The following is a 26,074-nucleotide window of genomic DNA, read 5'->3' on the forward strand; positions in this document are numbered from 1 at the left end:
ACACACACACACACACACACACACACACACACACACGTAATGATGGACCCATTAGGTTCGAGAGCAGTGTTTCTCAGCCTGTGAGTTGCAACCCCTTTGTGGGTTGAATGACCCTTTCACAGCGGTCACATATCAGGTATCCTGAATATCAGCTGTCTACATTACAATTCACAACAGTAACAAAAATATAGTTATGAAGTAGCAATGAAAATAATTTTATGATTGAGGGTCGCTACAACACGAGGAACCACATTAAAGAGTTACAGCATTAGGCAGGTTAAGAACCACTGCCTCTTCCCCCATAGTCCCTGGAAAGCATTTTATTGTGTAGTTGAAATTCAAATGCAGCATGTGATATTCTGTGCTTTAGAGATGTGATCTTATTCTATCCTCCAGAGTAACCCATCAAATCCGTGGTGTTGATCCCTCTCTACAAAGAAAGAAAGAAGACTGTAGGAGGTTACACCTTCTGTTTCAGGTAATGGGGCTGAGTTCCAAAGAGCATATCCTAAAATCAGTCTTCCCAATGTGCCCTCACTTCTATGGAGTTGGAGGACCAGCCTCCCACACCAATCAGAAACAAGGAGGAGCAAGACAGAGAGATACTAGGAGAACTCACAACAGGACGTGTAGTTTCTCCAGCCGGTCACTGCGATTCCTTGAGTCTGGCAAGTGCTGGCATAGTTTTGTAACCAGCTGCAGGCTGTCTGCACGGCACCCCCATCGATACAGGAGTCAAACAGGCAGTTTTTGTAGAAGAAGGTGGGGTTGACTTTGCTGTGACATTTGGCAAAGCCAGCATTCTGGTTGGGGATCAGGCTGCACAGCTGCTGTACTTTGGAGAAACCTTCCACTTTGGCACAGGATGGGCAGCGGTCCCCACAGCCCACCTGGCAGAAGGTGTCCCTCTTCACCCAGCTCTGGCCAAACTCGTTGATACTCAGTGCAGGCAACCCCATGGGCATCTCAAGGTCATCATCAGGGTTGCCATTGTAGCGTCCACAGAGGCCATAGGTGCCGTTCTGCATGCTCCGGGGGACGGTGATGGACAGGAAGGTCTTCCAGTCATACACGACCTTCAGGCCAAAGTCAGTCTCCACGACCACATGAAAGCCGAATGAAAAGATGTTTATCTTCCCTTGTCCTAACTTTAGGGGCAAGTACAACCGCTCATTGTTGACCTGGAAGAGACAAAGAGAAGAACAGGAAGCCCAGTTGGCATAAACATTTCCCAGTCCTCCTAGTCACTGGTCTGCTGCAGGACACATCCCACACAGAGCTTGCCCAGGTAGAACATGAGCTTTGTGTGTAGCGCTGTTTATGCCAGTCAACTCTTATTATTAGGATTTGAACAGACTTAAATGACGATCCTTTGTACACTAATATACCTATTTATTTCAGTGCCTCCTGTTTATACAGCATTATTTTCCCCCAGGAGTTCAAATTGTTTTCTCTAAGGTAATGGGAGGATAATAAAAATTCAATTAACATTGAGAATAAAATACCAAAACCTAGAACTCCCATGTTTCTATTTCTAGCTCTACTGTGGATTTATTTTAGGCAGTCTCCAATGTATTAATTCCACTGGGATATATTTTGGAGGATGACTTCACTCTGTTGGTTCCTCTGCCTGGCAGGCCACTCACCACCCATCAATATCTCTCTCATCCTCAGGCAGGGCTCCCATGTTACCTCTTTAATAAAGCAAGATTTTCTGAGTCTCAGACCATGGCCAGTGTGATCACTCCCTTGCCTAGACAAACACAGCATGCCATATCTATAATTCTCTTATACTCTCCTCTACTTTGGGTCAAGATCAAACACATGCACATCACCAAGTGTCCATCATGGCCGGCCTCGAGTGACAACCCATTATAAGTGCTTTTGCCTCACCTGCAAGATTATAAATAACAGAGGGGCAGGAACCATTATGTCTACCGTCTCTTCAGGACCTTCTATGTACCCCCACAGTTCTGTTTCCCAAATGAACCAAGCATGCCATCCGGGCTCCATTGTCTCCTATGATTAAATATGGAAGGTGTTTTCCTTGTCCTAACAAGGACCCTCATCCCCAGTCATTGTGGCTGTAGTACAGTGATAACTCAGATGACCTTAGTCCACTCAAGGGAAACCTCTGGCTAACGAATCACCCACATTGGTGACTATCTTCATGATGTAGGTGATGTTCAGAGTGTCCAGCATCCAAATATCTAAAGCCAGTCTTTATCTATTTCCCTAGGCTTTCCCTGGCTTTTTAAAGAAGCCCCATCTTGGGGCTTGCTTTTAAGGAACCTTCTAGAAGATACCAAAGGGCATCCTCCCTTAACACTCTTTCTCTAGGTCAATTCTCTCTCCTCAACACTCAGCTCATCTTCCTCTGATTCTATTCATATTCTGCCTACACAGAATCCATTCATCTCATGGACATTAGTGTGACAACTACCTTGTACAAAGCATAGCACTAGGCTGGGGCAAAGGATGGGCCCTTTTCTCCTGCATATAACAAGGCAAGGACTTGAACAGATCCTTTAGCAAGATCATTGAGAAAAGCAGCGATGTAGGTACAGAGATGCCTCAGACTCATCAGTGGGGTCTACAGATGACAGTCGTCACATGGAATCTTAAAGGATGCATAGGGTGGGTGGGACAAGGGGGGATGAGAATCAAGATAAGGAAACTCTGAGCAAAGAGCATTCCCAAGCAAAAGCCCAGACAAGGTAGAGCATCTTAGTCATAACGAAAGATGAGTGTGCTTTAGCACTGATTGATCTCAAATACATCCTTGGGCTTGGAGGATGAATCTGAGGACAGAGAGGCTGGAAGGACTGCAGTCAAGGGTGTCTCGTTGTCGGTGTCAAGTAGGCAAAGAGGCTGTGCCAGAAAGGCTGACCTGTGACAGTCGGGCTTTGGGTGAGGGGAAGTTATCTAAGATGTTGACGGGAGAGTTTAACTGGAATAATGAGATCAGAAGTCAGATCATGAAATACACTGCACAGAAAGTGACAAGTAGGAGATCCAGAAAGGAGTCTCACAGAGTTTTGTTAGGAAGGGAGCAGGGATGGGAGAGAGCAACCAGGGATGGACAAACCTGCATGACCACCCTCAAGTTACTTGTGATAGCACGATGTAGATGCCGTGTCAACAATGCTATACCACAGTTTAGGAAAGAATGAAAAAAAATTGTGTACATACAGAACAGATACAAATGTATACATGACTTACGGCATTGGTTTGGTCTATGGATGTGAAAGCTGGGGTAGGAGCTCTGCCTTTGCTGGAAATGAGATCACGGGTTGGTGTTCCACTGATGGTTTCCTTAAACTACTAACTCTGGTTTCCTTCGGCAGACTTCAGCCTCACATCCCACACCCTGCCTTCTCTCCAGGCCTGCCCTAATGCTTCCCTGACCTAGGTGCTCTGAGCTCATTCTCTTCCTGGCAGATGGGGCAGATGGGCTCCTTCAGGTTTGGATCTGGATCATCTCTTCCAAGAAGACACACACACACACACACACACACACACACACACACACACACACACACACACACCACTCCCCCAAGCCCTAAAGCAGGTTAAGACAACTGTTGTCTTATTGGCCTTTGCGTGGCATATTTCTGCATGCTTCCTAATTACACTGACGTTAACTGCTCAGAGGTCTGTCTCTCCCATCAGACTCTGTTTCTTTCTTACGAGAGAAACCGTGCTTAATTATTTTTACTGTTTTCATTTTTTATGCCATTGTGTAAAACATTCCTTGGCTGAGGAGAGGCTCTCTGTATAACCACGAGGACCTGGATTCGAACTGCAGGAATCTGCAGAAGACTGAACATGGTAGCACATGTCCTTCATCTTGTATTCTTGTGGAAGGATGAGAAGCCCAGACAAAGGACTCTATAGCTGCATCCAGGCCAGCTAGCCTGGTGACCTCAGTGATGAGTGAGAGACACCATTCAAGGTGGATTTCAAGGACCAGCATCCAATATTGTCCTATGGCCTCCACCTGCACACTGTGGAATACAGGTGTTTGTACTCAAACATGAATGCACATGCACACATACACACTTTTTATTTTAATTTTTCACTTCTTAGTAGAGAGTAGCTTGTTGAACCAAACTGTACTAGAGTGAAGCTTCAAAGCCCAGTAAGACTGTGAGAGGGGCTCAGAGGCCTCCCTGGACACAAAGGGTGTGGGTGTGCTGGTACCTCAGGTTATGCCATGGGAGGGACCAACACTGCCCAGCTCTGGCTGCGCCCAGCAGAGCCCCAGCTACTGCAGCATCCCTGCAGTGGCTAACCTTCTGTGGCTCACCCTCAGTTGCCCTGCCTGGTCTATAGAGAGCGTGTTTACTTCTAGATTCATTTAGCCTTGTTGATTTTCTCAGTTCCTGCAGCACAGTTCGGTGCACAAGAAGGTCAGAATTGTAGAAGAGTCTCATGTCCCAGCGAGTGACTTCTATGTCACCCTCCATTTCTAAGAGCACCGGTGGTGACCTGGGGCTCTGGGCTATACAGTTTGTCCTGTGTTTTCTCTCACTCTGTCATGATGACAGCCAATTATTCTTCAGCCATGGTGACTAATAATAACATCATAGGAGAAACAAATGCAAATGACTGAATAAGCAGGTCCTGTAATGCATATTAATAATTCAAAGTAACTGCTAAATCTATCCCATGGGCTCACAGAGTAAAAAAGCCTCCAGTACATCCTGATTTGGCCTGCTCGTCAGGAGTTTGAAGGCTGTCCACTCTGTTCCCAGCATGGCACTTAGGAAGAAGGGTCCTGGCCCAGAATCCTCGTACCTCTTTTATCTCCTCATACTCAATGTTCATTTCTCTCTAGGCGCCCCTATTGTGAGTAGCAGCCCAGAAAGATACACTGAAGCCTTAGCTAGTGGTACTTGTGAAGGTAGCCTATACTGGGAAACCGTCTTTAAGGATATAACCACGATGAGATGGGGTCATGTAGGTTAAGTGGAACCCACATCCAAAAATGACTGTCCTTAAAAGGAAAGAGAGACATGATACTTGAGAAGCAGAGTACAGAGGGCCCTCATGGCTCTCATCCATCCGTGGATCTCATGAGACTGGGACAGGCGCATGCCTGGAAGGTAGACTGACTCTGTGGGGCTTAACCCTACAGTGGAAGGGAAGAAAAGTTGACACCCAAAAAGAATGAGGAACTAGTTCCTCTGACAGAGAGAGATGGCATGAAGTAGTCATGAATATGCTGCGTAGTGGTTTTGTTTGCTTGTTTTCTTCAATTTGACACAATCTAGAGCCATCTGAGAAGAAGAAACCTCAACTGGAAAAATGCCTCCATTGGATTGTTTTTAGGCAAGTCTGTGGGACATTTTCTTCATTAATGATTGATGTGGTAGGGCCCAGTGCTGCTGCCCCTGAGCTTGTGATGATATGTATATGTATGTATATGTATATATATATATGTATAGTGTATGCATGTATGTGTGTGTATATATATGTGTGTATGTATATATGCATATGTAAATGTATATGGTATAGTGTATATGTTTAGTGTATGTGTGTATGTACATGTATATGTATAGTGTATGTATATGTACATAGTGTATAGTGTATGTGTATAGTGTATGTGTGTATTGTGTATGTATGTGTATATGTAGAGTATATATATATAGTGTATGTGTGTATGTATGTGTATGTATGTGTATATGTACAGTGTATGTATATAGTGTATAGTGTATGTGTATGTATATAGTGTATAGTGTATGTGTATATATATATATCTCAAGCTAAACAAGCCAGTAAGCAGTGCTCCTCCATGATCTGTTCATCAGCTCCTGCCTGTGTTCTTCCCTTAGCTTCCTCTGTTGATGGACTGTAGGATGTAAGCCATATAAACCTTTTCTCCCCAGGTTGTTTTTGGTCACAGTGTTTATCACAGCGAGAGAAAGAGAATGAAGACAACAAGAATTCAATGGTCTGTGCACATAACTAGGAAGAGCTTACAAGTAACCTCACATATAACCTCGTATGTCTACACCTTCACTGCTGAGAGCTCGCAAGGCAGGGTGGAAGCGCGGCCTGAGTCAGGCAGCTGGACAAGGCTTATCAGCAGATGAATGTATTTTAAAGGAAAAACATCCAACAGCTTTGAAAGGCCAACCAAGAGGAAGGGTAGTGAATATCAAGGAGATAATTAACTGCACGAAAATGTATAAACCTAAGGGTGGGACTGTATCAGATGGGGGAAGCAGAGAGGGCATAGTGAGGTAATGCCCAGACGAAGCCAACGATCCCTTTGTTTTAACCTCTGATGAAAATGGAATGGACAGACGGTGTTATAATGAGTAGCTTCAACTGTAGAGACATCTGCTAGAACTTTAATCTCGGCGCTGGGGAAGTGGCAGAGTTGGTAAAGTGTTTCTGCACAAGTTCCCGGAAGCTACATAAAATGCCAGGCACCTGCTTATAAACCCAGCATTGAGATGAAGAGACGGGAGAACCCCAGAGTTAGTTGTGTTTGCAAGCTAAGCTAGCCAATTGGTGATCTCCAGGCTCAGTGAGAGAGCCAGTCTCAAAAAATAATAATTGGGGCTAGAGAGATAGCTCAATGGTTAAGAGAACTGGCTGCTCTTCCAGGAGACCCAGGTTCAAGTCTCAGCTACCCACATGGAGGCTCACAACTGTCTGTAACTTCTGTTTCAGTGGATCTGACCACAGCTCTCTATTGGCACCAGTCATACATATGTACAGGTAAATAATCCATACACTTAAGATAAAATAAAAGTGTAAAAAATAACATGCAAATCAATAAAGGAAGACAACTAGTGTTTACCTATTTCTTACAAACACAGACACACACACACATACACAGACACAAACAAACACACACACTTAGAGAGACAATGGACACCTATATACACACATGCATGGCATGCATATTGGCCCATTCAGTATCTCAGATCGCTAAAGAAGTAAACAGCAGCAGAGGGAAACCCACAGGAACCATAAAAGAAAGGGATCATAATGTCACTTCATTCATTCACTTGACAAACAGCACTGTGTAAGGGTCACAGTTCCAGTCCAGCCTGGGCACCAGAGTGGAACTCTTTGTCAGAAACAAAAGAAAAGTATACTAGCAACAAACCAAGATGCTAAATAAGCTTGTCCAATTATTGTAAACGGTAGGCAGTCCTAGAAGCTGGACCTTCTCTGTGTCAAAGCTAAAAAGATTCCCAGGAAGAAGAGAGACCAGGAGGGCTCTTCCAGTGATTCCAGCCTGTTGTGTTTAGCTTAGTCCACTTTATTTCACCATTCAAAAGAGAAAGCCTACAAGATGCCAAGGAGACCAACTGGAGATTATTATGTATACCACGGGCCTGTGGAGTCCACACTAGGCAGGTGCATCCCCTAAATCAGTGCATGTGAATCAGCTCCACAGAGTCTCCTGGCTAGCTGGCTGGTTCCAGCATCAGACTCAGATGAGACAGTGGATCCGGGAGGGCTGCTCTGCCATGGAGGCTGCTATCTACAGGCTGTTTAAGGAGTTCAGGAGACTTCTTGGCCCTGCTACTCTTGGCATCGTGGCTAAAGAAAACTTCATGGATGAATAGGTAGAAGAAGGGACCTAAGGTCCTGGTGTGTAAAGACAGTGTGAAGAGTCACCCCCACTCACAGATGTTCCAAATGTGAGCAAGACTCTGCAACTCAGACACTCTGGCTGTCAATGGGGAGAATAAAACAGTCAGGGAGGCAGCTGTCACATGGATCTCAAAGGAGGGGATGGCAACTGAGGGTACTAGTGTCATCGAGAGAACCACAGCCTGTGCCGGGCTTGTAGTTTTTTTCCAGATGAACAACAGCACTAGCAGACCACGGAATTGCCCACGGTTGCATAGTGGTTGCCAACATTAGATTTGAATCTAGATCTTTGCCCTTGGTGATGTGTCCTGCTATATGATCTAAGGTGTATTGCTCAAGCTGCCTCTGCTCTCACTTTGGTGCCTGTGACTTTGACAATCCTTTGCTCTCTGAACCTGTTTTCCTGATCTGTAAGGAAAAGCAACAGAAATCCCCTGTGATGGTTTGTACGTGCTTGGCCCAGGGAGTGGCACTATTAGGAAGTGTGGCCTTGTTGGAGTTGGTGTGTCACTATGGGTGTAGGCTTTAAGATCCTGATTCTAGCTGCCTAGAAGCCAGTCTTCGGCTAGCAGCCTTCAGATGAAGATGTAGCACTCTTAGCTCCTCCTGCACCATGCCGACCTGGATGCTGCCATACTCCTGCCTTGAGGATAATGGACTGAACCTCTGGACCTGTAATCCAGCCCCAATTAAATGTTGTCATTTATAAGACTTGTCTTGGTCATGGTGTCTGTTCACAGCAGTAAAATCCTAAGACATCCCCCAAGGCCTCTCTCTCGTTAACACACTATGATTGCCTTTGGATCCTGTTCCACTATGGCTCAGTAGCATATGCTGGCCTGGGATGCTGCCTCCATAGGGCTGAATCCACTCTGGAGGTCAGCCTTTACTACTTACCAACACAGTGTGCTTGTAAGCCCGGTGTATCACAATGCTGTAGCCAAACACGGACACGTCCACCTGCTTCACCCACAAGGCTAGAGATGGGTCCCGGTCCTCATTCTTGGCTGTTACAATAAACTTGGGGAAAGAGTCTGAGATTGGTCTGCTTCCTGTGGTGCAGAGGATAAGAGGGCAACTGGTCTGGAAGTCAAATGGGTAGCCATCAAAGGTGAGGTAGTGACCATAGCCTGAGACGATACAGGAAGCATCAGTACGGGGCTGGCAGTAGTACAAGCCACTCTCTTCCATACAGTATTCATCGTCCCTGCAGGGAATGGTCTCACAGTGGACACTGTTGTCTGTGCCATTGCAGTAGCAGAAGATCTGGCAGTCCTGATCTACCCAGAAGGTCTCATTGGTGGCAAGTTGATGCCCCTCAAAGTTGCAGCCGCACTCGCTCCGAGTGACACACTGGCTGCCCTGCAGGGCATAACCTTCATCACACTGGCATCCCTCGGAGCAGCTGTCCACACAGATGGGGCCCAAGGCCAGGGTCTCGCAGGTCTCTGTGCATGTCATACACTCCTCAAAATGGCTGTTCTCCGGGCATTCTAGAGCTGAGGGTGGTCAAAGAGAAGACAAGTTTGAAAAATGAACAGAGGGAAGAGACAGAAGCATGTGTGTATGTGCACATCTGTGTGACTGCATGTGTGTGTACAATCAGATGTGGGTTAATATTTGTGTAGGACAATGAGCTCAATGAAGCCATGGAATTGAATACCGTCACCCTCCCTGGCATAACTGAGGGCCAGAGGATTCTCCTAGGCTTCATTTCTGTACTTGATCTTCTTTGCAGAAGATTCTTTGTCTATAACCCAGCACTGAGCACCTGCTAAATGGTAACCTGGAGCTAGACCTTTTTGTCTGCCTCATCTCGGCCATCTGGATTTAGACAAGTCTTTATCGTTATTCTATAGGCGAGGATGTGGGAGATCAGTGATGCAACCTATCTACCTATAACCAGGCAGGGGTTGAAACATGTCTTGGCTTAGATTCTGGGGACAGGGTGTGATGCACTACAGAAACACTTGCCTTGTGGCCACAGAAACCTGAGGATGCTACTCTCTCAGTTCTGGCTTGTGAATATCTCTGAGCAATGGTTTCTCTCTGTTGTTGTTGTTGTTGTTAACAATAGCCATATTGACCTGGTAGGATTGTTCTGAGGATCAATAATTTAATATGCTGAGTCCACAGTAGAGGGTTAATAAACAGCATGCTTCCCTCCACCACTTTGGACCATCTTTCTCTGAAGCAGACTGCATTGGTCCAATATATGTCTCTTGGTCTTATCTTTCTCTGCATCAGGCAGCCTGTGGTCTCCTTCACCTCATCATCATGCTTTCTATGTAGTAATCCCCCTGCCTCTGCTCACACTTTCCTCTGCCTACATAGACCCCTCCAAAGCCAAGTCTTATGACTCTTTCACATTTCTTTATCCCAGAAGCCTTCCTTGTTGGATGAAGTCTCTGCCATAGAAGAGTATGAGGTTCTGGGTAAGCAACCCCCTTCACCCTGTGGCTTGGCTGGTGATAATTTGACAGGAGCATGGACCAAATCCAAGATCACGAAAATCAGCCTACAAGCCTGTGGGTTCTAAAGATCCGCAAAGGTCCCCGCCACTCTAGGAAAACAAGAGCTTCCTCATAGAACTTTCTTTGGCTCCCAGACATACCATCCTTCCTTGGCAATGTCTTACAATCCAAGGACGTGAAGGACACTACAGAGAAATAAATTGCATGGATATAATAGCTCTACCCACGAGGACTGACTCGATCATTCTGCACTGAGGACTGAAAGCCAATTCTCTTTTTTTTCCTCTAGGCTAAAGGACTCTCTCCATTTCTGTTGTCTACAATACCATACAGCCTTGGAGTTTAAGGCTAGTTCAACACGGATTATATATGTCTGGATAGAGGGATTTTCACACTTGTCTCTAAATTATGAATGCCACAGCACTGACTGCAGGTTTATGAGGAAAGCAAATAACATGACTTATTTAAATGGCTGTTGCTTATGACTTATTGTGTTGTCTGGATTTGTTTGAGAGTCTGGAACATAGAGACGTGGAGTTGTAAAACTTTCCCCTGCCCCCGAAATCACTTTGGGAAATTACTTAATTGGGGAGTTGGCTCTGCCAACAAGAGGGCTGGCTAAAAATGTCCAAACACAGGGAGCATGGTTGTCTGTTTCCAAGTTCAAAGAAGGTGCCGTTCCTTGTTTGTAGCTGTCACTTAGTCTATTTGTTAGGACCCAGTCATAATACACCCTCGTTACTCAGACAACTGTGTACACTTTGGTCATTCTCAACAGAGCTAAAAGAACCAACATAGGAAGTAAGCCAGGTGTCTGCCTGTCTTCTTCCAAATGAAACCATGATCCATGTGACCACCTCTACCCAAACCCTCCTTTAAAGGATACTTGCATGAGCTGCCTGAACTCTGCTGGCCTGAATGGGGTTTGGTGACATGTTTTTCTTAGGAAGAAGAGGAACCATTCCCATAATGCCAGGCCTGGCTAAACTGAGTGCCACCAATATGTGCTTTGCACAATACAAAACAACCCAAAAGCATTCCCTGCTAGGCAGGAGCTCATTCATTGTTTAAAAGGATGACCCGGCAGTAGCATAGATCTGGGAAAGGGAATTTGGCAATCCCACACCAAGTGTGAAATCCAGCCAGAAAGCTGGGTGTGAGAGCAGGGTCAGAAGCCATAGTAAGGCTGGAGAAAGGAGGTGTGGGTGAGCAGAGCAATGAGGAGGATTTGGGGGAGTCTTTCAAGACCCCTACTATTAGGGCAGTCAATAGGAACCCAATAGCTCTCCTGCTGAAGGTGACTTTGTAAAGAGTCCAGCCTCAGGACTCATGGCATCTGCTGCCAGTCCTTTCCGAAGGAAGGTAAGGCGCATCAGGAACAAAACTACCCTCTCCCAAGTCGACAGCCACCAGGCCTGCCACATTCTCATTGGATTTCTGAAGTTCATAAATCAGAGGTTTATGGAGTGTGTGTGTGTGTGCACGTGTGTATGTGTGTTTGTGTGTATATGTGTGTGTGTGTGTGTGTATAAAAAAGTGTGTATGTGTGTGTGCATGTGTGTATGTGTGTATGTGTGTATGTGTGTTTATCTGAGTGTATGCATGTGTGGATACGTATGTGAATGTGTATATGTGTGTGTTTATGTGTATATGTATGTGAGTGTGTGTATGTGTATATACATGTGTGTATATGTATGTATGTGAGTGTATGCATGTGTGTATGTGAGTATATGCATGTGTGTATATGTGAATGATTATGTATGTATGTGTGTGTTTAACTTTGTTGAAAGAGCTTACAGCAAAACAACGATACTCCCAAGAGCACTAGGTAACTGGTGCCTAAACGTTGATCCCCCCAGAAAACCCCTCACCAAAAGGAAGTAGGGCCCCTTACTGTAAAGGCTGACCACTGCCCAGGGAGGAGAGAACTCAGAGAGAAATATGACCCTCTTGTCTGATCAGAAAGTAAGAAAGTGCTATAAAGCAAAAAGGAGCCATGGCAAAGGATGGGGTGGGGGTGGGGGAGTTTGGAGAGCCCTACAGGCTAAACATGGAACAAGCTTAACACCAAAAATATTTTTTTAGATGACATGTGAAATATTGGACCTTAAAAATTAGCATCCATGTCCATATTGATGAGATGTGGTGAGACAGACAGGAGGTATGAGCAGATGAGTGACTCTACTGAAAGACAGGTGGGAGAGACTGGGGGAGGGGCTCTTGCCTATGGTGGGATGGCAATCCCTGACTGGTAGAGCAGGCAGGACAGCTCTGGACCTGAACCCTGTGAGATGGAAACCACAGGGCATAAAATTTAACACAAACCGAAATTGACAGTAGGTGAGAAACCAGGCAGAGACTTTGATAGACAGAAGCAGAGGTGCATGCCAAAAACCTCCCCACACTTTGCTTTTCGGTTGTAAGAGAAAAACAAGCAGGAAATTTACAGACGAGTCATCCCATTCATGCCTTGGCCTAGGCATAAGCATGCATATCACTCACAAGGGGGCAGCCTGGATATAGCCTTAGTCTGCATGGGGATCCTGTGCAGGAAGCTGAACGGGGTGCACAGCTGAGGTCCCGTGAGTGACACCAAGTCTAAATAGAAAGCCATTCTATCTTAAAGGGTAAAGAACGCTATGGCATTGTTCCAGAGTATAGACCACAGGGCACTAAAGAAACACACATTAACATGTGACCCTAGACTAGATCTGTGCAGAAGGAAAAAGGCATCAAAGGTACTACCAAGTCAGATAACAAAATTAGATTCAGGAGGTTAAATTGTTCTCTCTACATGGAATTTCCTAAAGTATATAACTGCACTGCATTGTATAACAAATGTCCTTAGTCTCGGGGAATATTGACTGAAGAACTAGTGAGGAGGGGTGGTTGATGGGGATCTCAAGTGTTCCCCAAATGTTAAAGGTTTGGTCTCCAGCACAGGTCTTTGGGAAATCAGGGATGCTCCCTGAAGTGAACGGGAACCTAGTTGTTCCTTCCTTTCTTATTCATGCAATGAACAGGTTGGCTTGCTCGTGTGAACCTCGCCATGCTGTATGCTCATCCACAGGCCCAGAAGCAATAGGGCTAACCAACCCTTGAGCTGAAACCCTGCACCAAAAATAATGCTTCTCTCTTTGTCACTTGGTTACCTTTATGCCACGGTATCAGAGGTTGACGTAAGGGACATGCTATATGCACATTACTGTTAAATTTTTGTGTACAACAGATTTAATCTAGGTAATGACTACATAGGAATGCTCAGAATTTTTGTGTAACTTTGAAATTAAAAAAAATTTTTTTAATTATAGTGGGCTGTGGCAGAGAGATACAGACTCAGAACTTGGTGTCTTCATGGTTTAGGGCAAAGTTTTTAGTGAGATAAAGTGAGGTAGTTGAGCCGTTCTTACTCCACAGTACGGCCACACTCTCAGCCTCTCCTTTCTCCTTCTGCTGCTTCTGATAAGCCGGGTGTTGGGTATCTTGTCTGCTCCGGAGTTATTCTAATGACTACTAGTATCACCACTGCCCTGCTAAGAGGGATCACATACTCTGGGGACAAAGTGAAGAGCCAAGTACATGGGACTGTCTTAATAGCCATTGTCAGGCTTGCCCCAGGGAGAAATGCTAATCTCCAACACCCTGAAAAGCTCCCCAGCTGACTGTGCCCTACCAAAATGAATGGGGTTCTTCTTTGCCCAAGGGGAAGGTACTCATGAAGTCATCACAAAGGTTTCGGCTCCTTTAACCTGGTGTTTGTGCTTTCTGTAGATAAAGACACCAGTCAATGGGGTGGCTAACTGCTCTACAATAGAAAGATACTGTGTGTTTAGTATGAACTGTGTGTTTAGTAATGAAAAGACGGGACTTGGGAGGTGGCTCAATTGATGAAGTACCTGCTACTTAAACTATAAGGCCTCAGTTCAGATCCCCAGAATACATACAAAAAAGCCTGAGTTTCTATAACCCCAGCACCGAGGGACAGGTGGATCCCTAGAGTTCTTAGATCAGTGAGTCTAGCCAGTCAGTGAGTGTTAGATTAAGTAGGAGACACTGTCTCAAAAGATAAGATTGGAGGAAAGGATAGATGGCTCACCAAGTAAGAGCATATACTGCTCTTGTGGAGGACCTGTGTTTGGTCCCATATACCCATATAAGGAAGCTCACAGTGACCTGTAACACTAACCTAAGGCATTGGCTGTCCTCTGTCTTCCAATGACACACACACACACACACTGAAATGAAAATTGAGGTAAGAAACAGCCTAGTTTGGGGTGATAAGACCAATGTCAAGCCATCAGACTCCCCATTGGGCTCAGTCCCAATAAGAAGAGAAGTCCTGACTAGGAAATCACGGTAGAACATGCTTCCCCAGCCCTAGCCACCCCTTGATGCAGCCCTAACTTACGGCAGAAGTCATAGGTCCTCCAGGGGCCCACCTCCACATCTGCATTCTTGCAAGCACTGGCATAGCGGGCCACAGAATCACACAGCTCTGACTCATTGCCTCCGCTCTGGCACAGGCGAAACAGGCAGGTGCGGTAGTAGGCGGTGACATTGACCACCCCATGGCACTCCAGGAAGGAGCTGTTGGAGGGATCGTTGATGATACCACACCGGGAGCGGCTCCGGTAGAACTTGAGCAGCTCGGAGTCATTGTTGCAGGCCTTCAGCAGGTCCCCACACTCGCCGTTGCAGATTTCCTCAAATGTCGTCCAACTCTCCAAGAACACTGCCAGGTTGTCCGTGCATTTGCCATTAGGAAGGCAGAACTCATCACTGGCATTGGCATTGAAGAAGCCACACAGGCCTCCAGTACAGTTGAAGTACATGGTGGACAGTCGGATGTACAGTAGTCCCACATCGGAGTACTGGACGGACACCACGCCCTTAGACTCCACAGTTGTGCTGTTCTTGTTTCTGTGAATCTCCAACCTCCCCGAAGGATGGAAAAAGGGTAATTCCACATCTTGACCATTTAGCTGAAAAATTAAAAGCACAACTGTTAGGGGCAGAGACCCATAGAGGATCCAGTGGTTCCAAGGCTGGGTAAGACTGGCTCTGTGCCAGGGCCAGCTCCTTGAAAACACCCAGGTATATGTAACAGATGGTATATGTAAACTTCACCCAAACACCAATGGTTTATTCACAAGCTTGTTTCTCTCTGTTGAGGTTCCCATTTTCTCATTATTTTAGTGCATCCCAGACCTTAAGCTTGTTCCACACAAACACCCTGAGTGACCTCTCCTGAGGGACAGAATTTCCCCTGCTGCCAATCACCCTTCAGGAGCCATTTCCCAGACAGCACCCTTTCTCCACACCTTTCTGGCTCCTTCTTTTGCCATTAATTTTTAATTTTCCTGTGCCCCAGACCTTTGGTGTGCATAGAGGAAAACTAATGTCTAGATGTCTATCTACCTCTTTATCTCTGCTATTCCTCTACTAGATTAGTCTCTGTCAATTTACTAATGGGGCTGAGAACACAGCCTTTCCCTTCTGTGGACATGTTTCTTGTAATCTCCTTAAGATGGTTTTTGTTTTTCAAATGCCTCTCAACTCACCTTCGACTGAGAGAAAAGAGAGTCCTTTCCTGGCACCACCTCACCTCTGCCAAATCAGCCGAGGGATGGATGCTCACCCAGCCCCTTGGAGGGATGCTCACCCAGCCCCTTGGAGGGATGCTCACCCAGCCCCTTGGAGGGATGCTCACCCAGCCCCTTGGANGGATGCTCACCCAGCCCCTTGGAGGGATGCTCACCCAGCCCCTTGGAGGGATGCTCACCCAGCCCCTTGGAGGGATGCTCACCCAGCCCCTTGGAGGGATGCTCACCCAGACCCTTGGCACTGTCTAAGAAGTCAAACATTGCTCTAGGTGACTCCCAATATTCTTTCCAGAATAAATGAGCCTGGACACCTGATTGTGGGTATATTAGCCCGTGTCGGAGGAATAGGAGGCAGCACAGCATGCACCCTGCAATGTGCCAACGAACTTCCTTCTGGCAGCAGAAGGAATCGTACAGCATGAAGTACATAAATGACAGCAGCCAGCCTACTCGCATTTAAATCCCACTTTGAAGCTGTGTGTCCCCAGAGGAAGTTTCTTAACACTTGTGTGCCTTGGTTTCGATAGCTCTGTGATAGAGGCGATGCTACAACTTATTTCAGGAGAAAGGCTTAGCTTGGCACATAGCCTTTTGCGATGATTTGTTCTTATGGACAGTGAGTTTCATGCTATCTAATTCAGAGAATTCCAACCTGGCTCCATGTCTCCACCTGCTAGAGTCTCATTTTGGGTCAATCTCTTTTTTTAAATGCCACCATATGGGATCCATGTCCTCTTTAAGAATCAACTCCCAGCCAGAGGAAGAATGTCAAGTCAGATGAGAAGGGCACGTTCTGTCACTCCATCGAAGGAAGCAAGGGACCTTACCTTGACTTCCAAAGCCCCGACGGCTCCTATCTTGACCTCTTGGTCAGCCACGAGGATCCGAACACCCCGGAGCCAAGCCGGTCCTGCATCAGGCTTCTTCTTGTTGATGTCAATTTCCAAGTACTCAGGACGCTCAGGGCAGGTCTTGAGTAAGGTATATGATAACTCGGATGGGAATGCGTAGGCGGCGCCATCAAATGTGTGAAGCACCTGGTTCTGGCTAAGCAGGCACACCGTCTCCCGCTTGGGGAAGCAGCCCTGGTAACCGTCCTCCACAGCACACACCTCCCCACTCCGGCAGGTCTTGTTGAAGCAGTAGACATCCCCTCCCTCTTCGCATAAGCACTGCACTGTACAATTGGCCGTGGCCCAGAAGAACTCGCCCATGGTATAGTAGTGGCCATCGAAGTCACAGCCGCACTTGTGCAAAGGGACACACTGGCTGGTGCTGAGGACAAAGCCCTCGTTGCACTCGCAACCTTCCGTGCATGGTGTGGCACAGTTCTGAGAGGCCGTCAGGTCTGAGCAGGTGTCCGGACAGCTACTGGTACATACAGAGTAATGGCTGAAGCTTGGGCACCGCACGGTAGACACTGGTGCGGAGAAAGGAAGACAGCTCAGTCACGGGTGAGTAGATTGGAATCCAACCAGCACAGAGGCTGGGAGAAAATAAAAACGCTCCTCATATCATTCAGACCCCAGAGTGAAGCTCAGGTGGCCACTTACTGGGGAAGAGAATGGAGGGGACACCTGTAAGTATTGACAGGGTTCCTTTCTCTGTATGCTGGGCCGGTGAGCGCTTACCTAAGCTTGAACTCACTGAGTTTCACCTTGAGACTGTCTGTCTTTGCTACATCAGGCCTATCCCTCAATAGTTATTACTTAGTGATCCACAGTCACAGAGATGGTTTCAAATCCTCCACCAAGGACAGTGGAGATGCCTTGAGTTTTAAAAAGGATGGCCCATTCTTAGAAGGAAATAAAACCTTTCAGGAGAAATGAAAACCATACGCGTTAGAGGAGCAATTTGAAGACATGAAATTTCAAACAAGAAGGCACTTAAAATATCTGAGTGTGACGGAGGCAGACTGTGGAAATGAATTCCTGGGACATTAAAAATGAGAAAGAAGCTGAGCGATCTGCAGAGACTGCTTGCCTGCTCCTCTGGGAGGCTGGCTAGGAGCAGTCTGCCTTCCGAAGGTCTTCCGTGCCTTAGAAGCTTGCTTCTCTTATTTAAGACTGCTCAAGTCTACATAAATGTTTGAGTCTAGTTGAATCCAGCAGGCATAAGCCTAGTAAACCAGCTGTGAATTAAATATAATTCATGCCAGGAAGAGAGAGAGGGAGAGGGTTGGGGGAGGTAACAAGATGAGAACCTGGGAAAAATCATACAGCCATTATTCATAAAAATTTACTTGGGCAATTTCGATGCTCTTAGATCATATAAGGCTCAAAGTGAAGCCATATTCAACTTGAATGTGAATTGGGAGATGGCTGCCCTGGGTATAATAGAGACTGGTCAGTCAGTCAAACTCAAGGAAGATACACCGTCTCTTGGTTCCTGTGACCAAATTGTTGAGATTTGAATCTGACACATGGTGATTTATGTGAATCCAGCCCACTCTTGCAGAGGGAAGCTCCCTCTGGCCTTGGAATTCAGAGAAACTTTTAAATCTCACCTCCACAGCTTCTCAAAGGCATGGGCAGCAACTGCCTATTTACTCACGGGAAGGGAAGATGGACCACCGCTGTCTATAATCTCACTCATAGGAAGGGAACCAAGGACCAGGAAAGAGACAAGTTATTACTGTGCTTCTGTATAAGTGGGAAAGGGGAGACTTAAATAGGACAGTGGAGTGGAAAGAAACAAGTAACTAAACAGTGTGGAAAAGCTTTGTCCAAACCCCAACTGTAAAAGAACCTGGGTACCCCCACAAGTGGAAGTCAGGTGTCTCCTAACCACTCCTGGCTAAATAAGAAAAGGGCTTCCTCATTGATGGTCTACATTTCCTGTCCACAGTCCTTTCTCTCACCAGATTATATGAGATGCTGCAGAACAAATGGCACAAAAGCTATGGAACTAAGAGCCATGACAGAAGCCTCTGCCTGGGAGGAAAGCCATAACTGGAGGCAGACTCTGTCCCCTAGGCTAGTCTCTGTACTTCTTCAGCAGCCACTCCAGTGGTGGCAGCAACTCTCCCTGGCTCAGGTCTGGGCTGCTATCCCCAAAATGGAGTTCCCTCTAGTCACGCATTTTCTGTATCTAGATGCGTTAAGTTCATAGATGGCATATCGTTTCCTGCTTACGACTTTGGGTGGGGGGGGGGTGAAGGAAAGTTCTCTTCACAGTTCATTCTACATAATTTGGGACATTGCAACATCACCCTTACTCTTGGACTGTGATTCTTATCAGGGTCTGGAGGAGGAGGTCTGGAGAAGGAGGCCTGAAATCCTATCCCTGACCCCAGCACGGGAGACATCATTCATAGGATGGCATGCCAGCTTACCACACCCAGTTTGGATTCTCCAGTCTCCAATTGGGATGCCAAGGGCTTGGCACACCAAGGCGTAGGCCTGAATGGCTTGGCAGAGGAGTGTGCCGTTGTCCCTCACACTGCACAGGTCGTACACACAGCTGTGTACAAAAGCCGTGGCATCCACAACAGTGCCGCACTCCCACAGGGGGCCATCCGTCTTGTTGAGGAAGCCGCAGTAGTCAGAACCAAAGTAGAGGGCCTCGGTGGCTGCATCACACTGAGTACAATTGTCTACACAGCCAGAGCCACACTTCCAGTCAGCATGGTAGACACGCCAGCTCTCTCCTAGGTCCAGCACCGACATGGCGGGCCTGCCATCAGGGCGGAGGAAGTCATCCAGTGGATTTTTGTTGTAGTTCCCGCATAGGCCACAGGTAGAGTTTATGTAAGAGCCTGGGATGGAAATGGAGGCGTAGTGCTGGCCGTCAAACGTCACTAAGAGCCCAAAATCTGTTTCCACGGCAGTAGACATGCCACTCTGGTAGATTTTCACCGCCCCCAACTCTAAGGTGACGGGCAAAGAAGTCACTAGGTCATTAACCTGCCAACAGTAACAGTAAAAGGCAGGTAAGCAGGTGCCCATGCATGTGCCTAAGCACACGTTGGCAAGGGTTGGCAGAGCAACTATTTAGGAGAGAGTGGTCACCCCAAGTTTTCAGACTTCCACAGCCTTATTGTGGCTAATGTCTGGGGGAAATACTCAGGTAAGGGCGGGCTGTGGGCCAGAAGGCATTGGTCATTTGAGCCCAATAGCTCTGACAGTTCTAGTGCATGCCTCTGGGGACTGGCTGGCTGGCACCCTTCTTGCCTGGCTCTAGGCTGACTTCAAGCTTTTGACTGAGAGGTGGATCACCTTGATTTCCCTTTTTATTTCTCTAATGAACCATTGATGCTAGGCTATCATGTGTGTTCTCCATGATCCTCTCTCTGCCCTTTGCAGCCACTGACACTCCTACAAGATGAAACATGGTTGTACTAATTTTAGTATGCTCCAAGTTGATCTTGGAGGCCACCCTTGGCCTTCTTACTCTAAGCACGTGGTACTGTGACTACCTTCATTCAATCGTTCAACAGCAATAAATCTGAATACTTGATAAGTACCGAGCACTATGTCAGGATCTGAGAAGTGTAGGGTTAAAGAAATAATATGCACCCTTGTTCCTCAAGGAGTGCTCAGCCTCCTGAAGAAGAGGAACACAAACAGATATTTATAGTCATCAGCTTTAAATATGAATCAATGGGTGCGATGGGAGAATGGAGTGAACACTTAACCCAGCCTTGGGGACTCATACAAAGTTTTTAGAGGCAGTTAAGTCTGACTTGAGTCTTCAAAGATAAACTCAAGTTGCCAGAGAAAGGCCCCGGGTGGGTGTTGAGCAGGGAATTCCAGGACAGAAGAATAAAGGCAGAGGATTAGAGGTAACTGTGTGGAATGGGGGAAGTCATGGGATATTCAGGGCTTCGAGGGAACCAGTAACCAGAGATGAACCTGAAAACACAAGCCAAGTCCTGGGGCTTCTCTGGTGTCAAGCAATGCTCTAAGAGTTGAGGGTTACTGACAAGTGAGTTGGTCAAAATCCCCTGCCTTTGGAAACCTAGAGTTTTCCTAGAGACTAACCACTGGTGAATCAAATGGCGTCTAACATCTAATGAAGATCCCAGTGTTCAGAAAGAAAGTTTATAGCTATAAGTGAATGGTCAGGGCACTGATACATGGGAAGTTAACATTTGAGAAAGGAAGAAGCCTTAGGCTAAGGGATTCCAGGGAGGGATCTGCAGGCCCAAAGGTGTTACTGGGTGCTATAGACATCAGGGTCTCCATGTGACTGAGCTGAGCAATCAAAAGCTGGCCTCAGGCAGGGTAGCAGCCAGAAGAAGATAGGACTTTGGCTTTAGCTCTGAGCAAAATACTGATCCAAGAGAGTATTTAAAGCAAAGGACCCACAGGCTTTGACTTCCACTTTGAAAGAACCACTCTGGTTCCCACTTTGAGAACAGACCTTGAAGGGCCTTTAAGCTATGTTAAAAACAAGACAACACAAGAAGAACTGAATTTCTTCTCTAGGGAGAAAGCCCCTGAAGTGTTGTAAACAAAAAAACCACACGGGCAGGTTTGCATTTCAGGATGCTCATCCTGGCTGGAAGGAAGTACTTGCTAAACTAAGTCAAGATGAGAAGCAAAGGGGCCCAGACAGGCAGCTGCTGCCAGGGCTCAAGGGGAGCTAGGGATAAAACCTAAAACCAGACTGCAAGCAGGAGGGACAAGGGCAGCTCACTCAATTGTTCCTTGCAGCACAGTCTCTCCTGTGGTTGAATAAGAACTGGGGGAAAAGTCGAGAGTGCATCCCAGCTATCTAGAGAACATGAACAGGTGGTTTAGAATGCTACTAACAGAGAATCAGGTTTTATCTTCACACTTATGGTGCTTAGCTTCAGAAGACGCACACGTTCGAGAGCTGAGGTAGAATGGTTGGTACTGTAAGAATCCTCAGGTGGGCTTGACTTTAAGTGCATATCAACTTTCCAGGCTGACCCAGACTCATACTGGTTTTTGGCATATAGAAGGGCAGGAATCTTACCTTCTATATGGTCATTACATTCTGAATTGGAAATGATACTGATCTCAAGGTTTACTGAAGTAAATGCCACACATACCCTCAACAGGATTACCCTTAATGGTCTACTCACAGTGATGTGGCTTCAACTAGTATGTACCTCAGAACTCTTGACACCTTCTGCTCATTACCTAGTTTCAAAGCCACTACTACAATTTTTTTCTTTAGGTATTTATCACAGCAGCACCCCACTCCTGGTACCAGTGTTCTGTCTTAGCTTAAGTTGAGTTGTAATAAAATATTTATAAACTACAGAATGTTCAAGAAGCTGAGAAATCCAAGTTAGGAATGCCAACAGATTAGTGTTTGTAAATGCCAGCTTTCTGGTTGGTAGATGTACATTCATGTGATAGAAAGGGCAAAAAGCTTCCTATGGCCTTCTATAGGGCACTAGTCATATTCACGAGGGTTCTTCCTTCATCACCTAGTCAGTTCCCCCACATTCCATCTTCTAACAACACCCCCAAGAGAATTTACTAATAGAACATCAATGGATGAATGGTTAGGGCATAAACCTTCAGACTGTAGCAGTAGTGAAAAGGCTTGAACAGCCCTGAGAAAGAAACTGCCCTACAGTTAGAAGTGGAAAAACCAAGATGTTGGGTTATTTGTCTCTATTGCTTAGGTAGAGTTAAGCTAACAGGGGTGCAGAAAGCTTTTCTGTAAGGAAGGTCAACCTGCCAGAGTACAGAACAATTGGCTCTTGTCCATGTTGAGGTGTGGAAAAGTGAATCTGCAAAATGGGTATAATTTCAGATTCTAAGCACATCAATTGCTGGGTGCTTCCTTCTCTCTCCCTTAAGTTCCTGCTCCTAGCAAGGATGCAAAGCCATCAAGCGAAACCACCAGCCTCTGGATTTTTCTGCAGTCCCTGTACTCCCAAACCCCACAGGCTCTCCTGTCTCTGTTCTCAATTGGATTCTGGCTGACACCATTACAGTTGCCCATAAGTTACAGTTGGAGAACTTTTCTTCTGACCTAAGAGTGCATGGCACTTTCCTTACTCTTGGCCACAGTTAGTCACCATGCTTGTGTTCCTCTAAGGCTCAAAGCAGAACTCCTAGAGAAAAATACCCTGACCTATGATTTATTGGTTCATTCCTACATTTCATTCCCTAGCAACAGACAAACCTCTTTGCTTTTCCTCTCCATGTGTTCTAGTCATTTTCCTTGTCAACCGATCTCGAACAGGATGTGTACAGGGACAAGGTGAGGGGAGAAAAGATGAATCACAAAGTGTGAGTCTTGGAAATGGCAGTGAGGAACCAGCATGTGCTGAATGCCTACTGTGTGCCAGGCTCTGTGCTGTGTGAGACACATCTGTTTATTTAATATTTATGAAACCTTAGATTCTTATCATGTTCTCCTTTAATTGAGGATGAAGCTGGTAACTGAAGCCTGCTGAGGTCCAAATCTATCTTTCACCACTGATTCTAGCTGCCTGTATCAGCTGTGAGTGTAGGCAACCAAATCTAGGCTATAGTCTAGGGGTCCAATCTAGGGGACACACCTTCTCCCACTTGACCGACGAGAAAAATGAAGCTAGAGTCCATCCTGACAGCACTGATGTCAGGTCCCACTCCAGAGTCAAAAGTCTCCATTTTCTATGGGCTAGATATACCCTATCCCATTCTAGTTCATGTAGGGGAGGAATATGAAAACCTATAGTCACTAGAGACATTTGCTGGGTATGGATGCTTAGTTAAGCTGGCTTTCTTCGAGCTTCATTAGCATATGTAACCAGACTTGTTTATTTTATCATTTGAGAATGGATTCGGCAGAGAAAACCCTCCTTGAAAGAATGTTGCTGCCAACCCAGCAACTGGACACAGGGTTGGAGAAAGGGGGTCTGTGATTTGCAAGGACACAACTTGAGCCATTCCAGGCTTGGAACAATATGGCTGGGAAGTCAGCTGCTTCCCAGGAGTCTTGGGCTCCTTCCTGTTTCCTGGGCTTCTCCCTGGCTGTCCCCACATCACCCTGGGTCAGAGTTCTGCCTTCATCTAGCCACCCTTGCCTAGCATAGCAGGTGTATTCAGAGGCACTGGAAACCATTTGGCAAAGGGAAAAGGACGCCGTTGTTAGCTTGCAGTTGGAGTCACATAACCTTTTCTCTCTGAAACATTTATATTCACATCCACATCTCCCTGTCGCTACAGAAAATTGAGGAATCCATGCCCTATGCCTGGACGGTGGAACAGAGCCATGCAAAATTAGCAGAGCTGCTGGGCCTGAAAGAGACGACACTGTCCTTTCTTTCATTAAAAAAAAAAAAAAAAAGAAAGAAAAAAAGAAGAAGGAAAAAGTCTGAGCCCGGGTAAGAAAGAATTTTAATCAAAATGGAAAACAGGGACGAAGCATGACGCTTTCTTCTCAGCCACTGGTAGCAGACACACCTTTTTTGTTCTTTTACAATGCAAGCAAGTTGGGAAAGCTGGTGAAAAAAGTATTTAGCAGGGAATGTGTCTATCCACCAGGATAAAGATGATGCTTGGTGGCGCTATATAAATGTACAATGGAAAAACTCCAAACTTCAGTACTAGAGTCCTTCACTGATATATGAACCTGTCCCTAGAGAGAGTAACCAAATAACGAGCACATTGGCATTTCATCCATGGTCATAGCTCATTTCCCTAATTATCAAGCTGACGAACCGCACAGACTTGGGAATGGAAGAGCCAACAAGAAAAAGAAAAGTGGAATTACTTGCCTGGTTTTGCCTTTTGTTGGACATGCTTCGGCAATTAAAACTACAACACAGATTTTATTAGTTCTGGTTGATAGTCTATTTAATGACCATGTACCAGGATTAAGGATTACCTGGAGTACCGCCATCACCCCTTGTGGTCTCCAAGTTATATGATTGCCTGAATAACTACATGGTTACAGCAAGGTCTTCATTAACATTATGAAAATTAAGGCCTCTACCAATTGAGTAATTACCAGTCACTTCTGGCTTCCCCTGTGACAGGAGTCATTTGCATATGCTAAACAGACCAGCAGAGCTATGTGCTCTATGCTGTCTGTGTGGGTGGAGTGGAGGGTTTCTGTAGAATGGCATCTGGGTCAAGCTTTCCTGGGCTCTTCCCATACAGGACTCACTAAGGATGTCATGAAAGCTATTCTACGGCCATACCTGTTGGAGACCAGTCAGTGTGAAAGTTTCTCTGGGGATGAAACAGAGGCTCTTGGGCAAACGGGATGGAGGCTGAGGAGAGTTGAGGATGATGGCGCCCAAGGCTGTACTGAATTAAGGGTAGGCACTCTGTGCTTGCACTGTAGCCTGGCCATGACTGTCTAACTTTAATTATTGCAAGCCAAGTCTATGAGAAACTAAGCTTGTCATTCTGTTCCTGGGACTTCTGAGGCATACATACCTGATTGTATGTGTACACATAGACACATATAAGCAGTGTCCACCAGTGAAGGAGCTAAGAGTATGAGTATACTTCTTTTTTATTTTTTTAATATGCTCTCACTAGCTTTTGCACACAAAAACTTTGGCCCATTAAAGCATCTTAATCCCAGCACTCGGGAGGCAGAGGCAGGCGGATTTCTGAGTTCGAGGCCAGCCTGGTCTACAGAGTGAGTTCCAGGACAGCCAGGACTACACAGAGAAACCCTGTCTCAGAAAAAACAAACAAACAAACGAACAAACAAACAAAGCATCTTCCAAGCAGACAGTGCATCTAACCGTTTGGCTTATAGTAAGACAACCAACACAACAGTAGACAGAGGAAGGTTTTCCCAGGCTGAAGCACCTCTGGCCCCTCTCCATCTCCCTGTGATGTTTGGAGAGTGTCTTACCTTGACTTTCCCATAGCTTCCTTTAGGAATGAGAATCTTGTAGCCATTGACCTCGACAGAGAGCTCCTTTACCCACGAGACAGCAGAGCCCCCTCGGTGCTCATTCTTGGCCTCCACACTGAAGAAGGGGAGGCTCGAGGTTTGTAGACACTGTCGGGCCAACAGGTAAGCACACGAGCCTTGGAAGTGGAAGAGGAAGCCATCAAAGGTGTGGTAGTGTGGCTCCCCGAATACCACACAGGTACTGGTCTCCACTGGGCTGCAGTAGAAGAACCGGCCCTTGGGTTCGCACACCTCGTAGGGGCTACAGGAGGCCTCCTGACAGTAGATCTCATTGTTGAAATCCAGACAGCGGCACTTGATGGTACAGTTCAGGTCATCCCAAAACACCTCCCCTCGACGAAGGAACTGTCCTGGGAATAAGGACATGAGAGCCAACACTTACTGAGTATGTCCCCTCTGAGCCAGGTACCAGGATAAAGGCCATGCCTTCTCAACCCACTTGTCAACCCACTTAGCTAGGGATTACCGATTGTCTCCCTCATTTGACAATCAGGGAAACTGAGGCCTAAAGAGCCGTTGAATAATTCA

At 46.2% G+C, this 26,074-nt stretch overlaps 1 protein-coding gene across 2 annotated transcripts in view; it reads right to left on the reverse strand.

Moving 5' to 3' along the window:
* Positions 1-26,074, reverse strand: part of Tecta (tectorin alpha) — a 70,624-nt gene that overhangs the window by 29,084 nt on the left and 15,466 nt on the right. For both annotated transcript variants that reach the window (XM_021172356.1, XM_021172355.1), the window contains exons 7-12: positions 25,484-25,896; positions 19,032-19,602; positions 16,525-17,117; positions 14,503-15,076; positions 8,518-9,119; positions 620-1,181 (exon numbers count right to left, since the gene is read on the reverse strand). In XM_021172356.1, coding sequence (XP_021028015.1) covers positions 620-1,181; positions 8,518-9,119; positions 14,503-15,076; positions 16,525-17,117; positions 19,032-19,602; positions 25,484-25,896 — 3,315 coding nt within the window. The remainder of the gene's footprint in view (positions 1-619; positions 1,182-8,517; positions 9,120-14,502; positions 15,077-16,524; positions 17,118-19,031; positions 19,603-25,483; positions 25,897-26,074) is intronic.

The sequence above is a fragment of the Mus caroli genome, chromosome 9 (assembly GCF_900094665.2).
Source record: "Mus caroli chromosome 9, CAROLI_EIJ_v1.1, whole genome shotgun sequence".
Lineage (NCBI taxonomy): Eukaryota > Metazoa > Chordata > Mammalia > Rodentia > Muridae > Mus > Mus caroli.